This window comes from Oratosquilla oratoria, chromosome 16 (assembly GCF_046742065.1).
Source record: "Oratosquilla oratoria isolate Oo_2021 chromosome 16, ASM4674206v1, whole genome shotgun sequence".
NCBI lineage: Eukaryota > Metazoa > Arthropoda > Malacostraca > Stomatopoda > Squillidae > Oratosquilla > Oratosquilla oratoria.
The window spans coordinates 23,871,987-23,879,486 of record NC_134792.1 but is presented as its reverse complement, the minus strand read 5'-3'; the positions used below and the strand labels follow the sequence as shown (position 1 = coordinate 23,879,486).

At 35.8% G+C, this 7,500-nt stretch overlaps 1 protein-coding gene across 1 annotated transcript in view; it reads left to right on the top strand.

Moving 5' to 3' along the window:
- The window catches only part of LOC143033577 (uncharacterized), an 11,591-nt gene extending 7,125 nt beyond the window's left edge, over positions 1 to 4,466 (top strand). Inside the window, exons 2-3 of the mRNA XM_076199068.1 lie at positions 668 to 1,957; positions 4,388 to 4,466. Coding sequence (XP_076055183.1) covers positions 668 to 1,957; positions 4,388 to 4,466 — 1,369 coding nt within the window. The remainder of the gene's footprint in view (positions 1 to 667; positions 1,958 to 4,387) is intronic.
- The last annotated feature ends 3,034 nt before the right edge of the window (positions 4,467 to 7,500 follow it).

Genomic DNA, 7,500 nt, shown 5'->3' with positions numbered 1-7,500 from the left:
TGTATACATGTGTATATATATATACAAAGACGGTGTGCTTTGCAACGAAGAGTACATAGGCCACACAACGCAAACATTAACACAAAGACTGACATTTCACATGCAAAACGGCGCTATCAAAAATCACATCACAAAAACACACAACACTATCATATCACGAGACCAATTAAACGAAAACACAGTCATAATTTCAAAGACCAACGACAAAAGAAAATTAAAATGTTTGGAGGCAGTTTTGATCAAAAACCATATGCCAAATATCAACATACAACAAAATATGTGCGGACATTTGGAACTTTTCGGGGCATCCCACGTCGCGCCACGAAGATGAAAAGTCCGGCAGCACTCTTGCATCACCATCTCTCCTAGTATTTCATATTTTGTAACTTTTTGTATTTATAAACATGTATGTATCTTTAGAAAATAAAATTTACCAGAAGATGCCTAAGGTATAGGCGAAACGTCGTTAAGTTCTAGTTTTTATTTCCACAATGGACTCCATTGGAAATATTATTTATAATTTACCAAGTTCTAAGAAGAGAATTATTAGAAGAATTGAAAGTGTTAAGAAAAAGATCACGAACGCTGAGTATGCTGTGATTTTCAATAGAAAATGTCTTGATGAAAACCTGCTCCCTAAATTCACTAATATACGCCTTCATGACAGAGCAGTGCAGCTTAAAGATTTCACGCTCAAATTCAGACGGAGTCTGTTGCTTGAGCAAATTGACCAAAAGCAACAACTACTTAGGAGCTTAAACGAAGAATTAGGTAAAGTTATGGAACTTTTCCACAACTGTAACTTCGCCTCTCACTTACGTGACGAAATTGAGAGGGCCCTACATCATAGCCTCTCCATGCACGCCAACGCTACAGAATCACGTGTTCAGAAGAAACTGAGCCGCTTATACGGAGGTAAGATGTTAATTCCTAAGAGTACAGACGGGTTCATCAACCTTTCGGATTACCCGCTTTCTGACCACCAAAAAGAATTCCTTAACTTAGGATTGAAGTGTAACTACATGCCCCATTTTAAGAAAGAGGAGAAAACAGCTGAACTGGAACTTTTATACAGGAATCTGTGTGAACTCCACAAGAAAGGTAAGATTGATATGAACCCTGACATAAAAGAACTCTTACAAGCTGAAAGCACTAAACATAGAGCTCATGGCCGTAGTTCCCTACTCACCGCTGAGTTGCGCCAGGCTGCTAAGGAACTCCGTGAGAATAATGATATTGTTATACGTAGGGCGGACAAATCAGACCTTTTTGTCATTCTGAACCGCTCGGAGTACATTGATAAAGTTTATATTATATTACAAGATCCATCTAAGTTTTTACGTGTGAAAAAGAACCCTATTGATGAAATCCGGAAGAAAGTTACAAAATTAATCGACAATGCAAATGCTGATAAGGATGGTGTTAAATTTTCCCCTCTGCAAGGTCATTATGAACCTGGGTATTTCTATGGCAATGTGAAAACCCATAAACCCGGACACAAATTGAGACCCATTATTTCGCAAATTCCCACACCAACATACCAACTAGCTAAACAACTAAATGACCTAATCACTCCATATATTCCAACTGTCCATGCTCTCCGCTCCACAGATGAATTTGTAGATCTCCTTAGAAACACCAATCCTCAAGGAATCTTGGCCTCCCTTGATGTAGAAAGTTTATTTTCGAACATCAACGTAGAAGACACCATTAAGATAATTTTACAGAATGTCTTCAATCATGCTAGTCTGCCTCCTCCGAAGATACCACGCCTCACTCTAGAAAATATGCTACGGACTTGTACCAAACATGTTCCCTTTAGATGCCCTTCAGGCAAAATTTATTTCCAAACCGATGGCGTTGCTATGGGTAGTCCCTTAGGCGTACTATTTGCTCAGGCCTACATGTGCCATCTTGAAAACCACGTCCTCGGCACTTTAAGCCAGAAACCCAATATGTACCTTAGATACATTGACGACATCTTCGTAGATATTGAAGGAGAGGAACAATTAGAATGCCTTAAAAACAAAATGGAAGAAAACTCATGCCTTACTTTTACCGTAGAGAAGAGTATTAATAACAGAATTCCCTTTCTAGATGTGTGGGTAGATGGCTCAGAAGGTGCATTCATCACTAGTGTATACAGAAAACCAAACAACTCAGGAAGATGTCTGAATGGATCGAGTGAATGCCCTTCCAAATATAAAAGGAGCGTGGTACGTGCTTAAGTCACAAGAGCCTTTAAAATTTCGTCCAATTGGCTCCTCCTCCACCAAGAACTAAATAGAGTGAAACAAATCCTTACTAATAATGGATTCACAATGACAGACATCGACAAAGAGATTGAAATTAATATGGAAAAAGCCAATAGCAACAGTATCAAGGTAGATAATAAGGTGAATAAATTAAACATTTTTTACCAAAATACAATGTCACCTGCATACAAAACAGATGAAAAAGTACTAAAACACATAATATACAAGAACTGTAAACCCAAAAAACAAGAGGATAAACTTAATTTAATTATCTATTATCGCAATCCGAAAACTTCGTCTCTTGTTATGAAAAATAATATGACTGCCACTAGAGACAAATTAAAACAAGACCACGTTGTGTATAAGTACTCATGCAAACTTAACAAAGACGGTGTGCTTTGCAACGAAGAGTACATAGGCCACACAACGCAAACATTAACACAAAGACTGACATTTCACATGCAAAACGGCGCTATCAAAAATCACATCACAAAAACACACAACACTATCATATCACGAGACCAATTAAACGAAAACACAGTCATAATTTCAAAGACCAACGACAAAAGAAAATTAAAATGTTTGGAGGCAGTTTTGATCAAAAACCATATGCCAAATATCAACATACAACAAAATATGTGCGGACATTTGGAACTTTTCGGGGCATCCCACGTCGCGCCACGAAGATGAAAAGTCCGGCAGCACTCTTGCATCACCATCTCTCCTAGTATTTCATATTTTGTAACTTTTTGTATTTATAAACATGTATGTATCTTTAGAAAATAAAATTTACCAGAAGATGCCTAAGGTATAGGCGAAACGTCGTTAAGTTCTAGTTTTTATTTCCACAATGGACTCCATTGGAAATATTATTTATAATTTACCAAGTTCTAAGAAGAGAATTATTAGAAGAATTGAAAGTGTTAAGAAAAAGATCACGAACGCTGAGTATGCTGTGATTTTCAATAGAAAATGTCTTGATGAAAACCTGCTCCCTAAATTCACTAATATATATATATATATATATATATATATATATATATATATATATATATATAAAAGAATGCCCTCTTGGATGACACCAAACTATAAAATATAAGAGATGAGGTGTTATCAAAAATCTTACGTTCGAAATGATTAAAAATTCATGAATGAACCCAAAGCATAATAAAATGATCTAAATTTCAGTAAGTACAGTTATACACATGTGGTACAGCTGAAAGAGAATAACGATCTCATGTGGACTAGGAAAACAGGCGTTAAAACAGGACTCATAAGAAGAAAGACCGACAATGATGTCTACCCAGAAGCTCGACCTGAGCATCAATTTAACCCAAATGATCAGAAAGTATTCACAATGAATATTAAATAGACACAAAAACAACAAGAAAATATAATCTTGTACACAACCTAGAATAGGTAACGGTGGTATTAAACTCGTACCTACAAAAGACCACAAATAAAACCAAGGTTGAAAAAGTCCAACAGGATATCATAAGATGGAGTCCTAGACTGCCTCAACAGATTGACATTCGAAGAACATACTATGTTAAGACCAACCAAACAACTTCTTGCTTTGTCCCAAGGTAGGCGTGACCCAAGCTGTATCCGTTTACATTAAATCTTCAGGTTGTCCAAGCTCATGCCTACCTATAGCTTAGCACAAACAAGGATATATATATATATGTGTATATGTATGTATATATGTATATATATACATACATATATATATATATATATATATATGTGTGTGTGTGTGTGTGTGTGTGTCTGTGTGTGTGTGTGTGTGTGTGTGTGTGTGTGTGTGTGTGTGTGTGTGTGTGTGTGTGTGTGTGTGTGTGTGTGTGTGTGTGTGTGTGTGTGTGTGTGTGTGTGTGTGTGTGTGTGTTTGTGTGTGTGTATGAATATATATATATATATATATATAAATATATATATATATATATATATATATATATGTATACTTATGTATATATATATATATATGTATATATATATATATATATATATATATATATATATATGTATATATATTTAGTGGCCACTGTAGACAAAAGTGGAGGGGATTATTATTATAAACACGAGACCACGATAGACCGCAATATAGGGAAACTAATAATTGATTTTGATAGGTATAAAGAGAACACAGAAAGAACACAGAACGGTTGTCAGGCATCACCGCGACACAAGTGCATTGATTACTTACATTAGAAAAAAATACACTTACAGAAATGGAACAGGAGAATGTATTGAAAATAACCTATCAAAAGATCAGGGAAAAGTATTTGAAGTTTTATTTATGCAGCCTAAAAACGAACATAAACCAAAGAACGGATGATCATGTAAAAACCATAACACCGCTGGGGACCACTTCTGCATTCCACATGACGTGTGTATATATCTCTAGTTCGTTCTTATTTTATTATTTCTCTGAAAAAGCTTGTTGTGGGCAAAATGACTCAGGAATAAAATTGGATTACAATTTATGTCTTCCTTACATACTTCCTACTACTTTTTACTGTCTCAAATATACGAGTATATATGTATACACACGCACACACACGCACATACACACACACACACACACACACACACACACACACACACACACACACACACACACACACACACACACACACACACACACACACACACACACACACACACACACACACACACACACACACACACACACACACATATATATATATATATACATATATATATATATATATATATATATATATATATATATATATATATACATACTGACACAGATTAGATTTTAGTCGATTTTTGTATGACTTGTCTATGATTTTTTTAGTCAGTTTTGTGGCTCGCCGCTGTATTTTTTCCAATCTGTCAATGACGAACTAAAGATTTATATAGCTTATTAATGACAGATGGACTTAAAAAAAAAAATCGAGCAATCAGCCCTAGAATTTCATTTGCTTTCTCTGATGTGGAAATACACTTAGATGATTTGAGATCATTACTGATAATTACGCCGAGATCCTTTTCACTATCCATTTTTGTTAACGACATTCCAAATAACTTGTAATCGTACTTATTGTTATTTTTACCTATGTGCATAACATTACATTTACTTGTACATAATCTTACATTTACTTGTAAGGTACTGCATCATTTGTACCTCATCAATGTGTGAAATCAGTGTGAGCATCATTTTGACCATATTGGTTAGTTACTAGCACTAAAATATGAGTCTATCTAATGCTCCCCTAATTTCCAACATTGCAGAAAGTATGAGAGTATAACTTGATCAAATTCTTGAGCCTATGAGGAGTCGAACTCGGGCCTAGCACATCCGGGGCAGAATCGCAACCAATTGGTCAATTCTTTTTTTTCTTTATTCTGGTTAACGTCATACGATTTTATTCAGAGAGGAATTGCTGAACCACTAAATTACTGAACCACTGAATTACTGAACCAATGAATTATTGAACCACTGAATTACTGAACCACTGAATTACTGAACCACTGAATTACTGAACCACTGAATTACTAAACCACTGAATTACTGAACCACTGAATTACTGAACCACTGAATTACTGAACCACTGAATTACTGAACCACTGAATTACTAAACCACTGAATTACTGAACCACTGAATTACTGAACCACTGAATTACTGAACCACTGAATTACTGACCCACTGAATTACTGAACCACTGAATTACTGAACCACTGAATTACTGAACCACTGAATTGCTGAACCACTAAATTACTGAACCACTGAATTACTGAACCAATGAATTATTGAACCACTGAATTACTGAACCACTGAATTACTGAACCACTGAATTACTGAACCACTGAATTACTAAACCACTGAATTACTGAACCACTGAATTACTAAACCACTGAATTACTGAACCACTGAATTACTGACCCACTGAATTACTGAACCACTGAATTACTGAACCACTGAATTACTGAACCACTGAATTACTAAACCACTGAATTACTGAACCATTGAATTACTAAACCACTGAATTACTGAACCACTGAATTACTGAACCACTGTATTACTGAACCACTGTATTACTGAACCACTGAATTACTGAACCACTGAATTAGTGAACCACTGAATTACTGAACCACTGAATTACTGAACCACTGAATTACTAAACTACTGAATTACTGAACCACTGTATTACTGAACCATTGTATTACTGAACCACTGAATTACTGAACCACTGAATTACTGAACCACTGAATTACTAAACCACTGAATTACCGAACCACTGAATTACTAAACCATTACATTACTGAACCACTGATTTACTGAACCACTGAATTACTGAACCACTGAATTACTGAACCACTGAATTACTGAACCACTGAATTACTAAACCACTGAGTTACTAAACCACTGAATTACTGAACCACTGAATTAGTGAACCACTGAATTACTGAACCACTGAATTACTGAACCATGAATTACTGAACTACTGAATTACTAAACCACTGAATTACTGAACCACTGAATTACTGAACCACTAAATTACTGAACCAGTGAATTACTGAACCACTGATTTACTGAACCAATGAATTATTGAACCACTGAATTGCTGAACCACTAAATTACTGAACCACTGAATTACTGAACCAATGAATTATTGAACCACTGAATTACTGAACCACTGAATTACTGAACCACTGAATTACTGAACCACTGAATTACTAAACCACTGAATTACTGAACCACTGAATTACTGAACCACTGAGTTACTGAACCACTGAATTACTAAACCACTGAATTACTGAACCACTGAATTACTGAACCACTGAATTACTGAACCACTGAATTACTAAACCACTGAATTACTGAACCACTGAATTACTGAACCACTGAGTTACTGAACCACTGAATTACTAAACCACTGAATTACTGAACCACTGAATTACTGAACCACTGAATTACAGAACCACTGAATTAGTGAACCATAGTAATGAAAATTACCAGTATATTTCAAAGACGAACCACAAAGACAGACAAGCCTAGAAGTCCAGGTAAAACTCTATATTCTAGTGGTACAAAACGTTCCCCAGGGCTGCCGAAAGGTTTTAGAAGTACGCCCCTAAAGGCTACCTGGTCACTCTGTTCTCTCAGGGGGACTAGCGTGACTCTAGCCTACACTGGTGGGACTTAGTCATGGTAGCGACTAATCGATACTTTCGCATGTCTCACGTGACTATTTCTATGTTTATCGTTGTGAC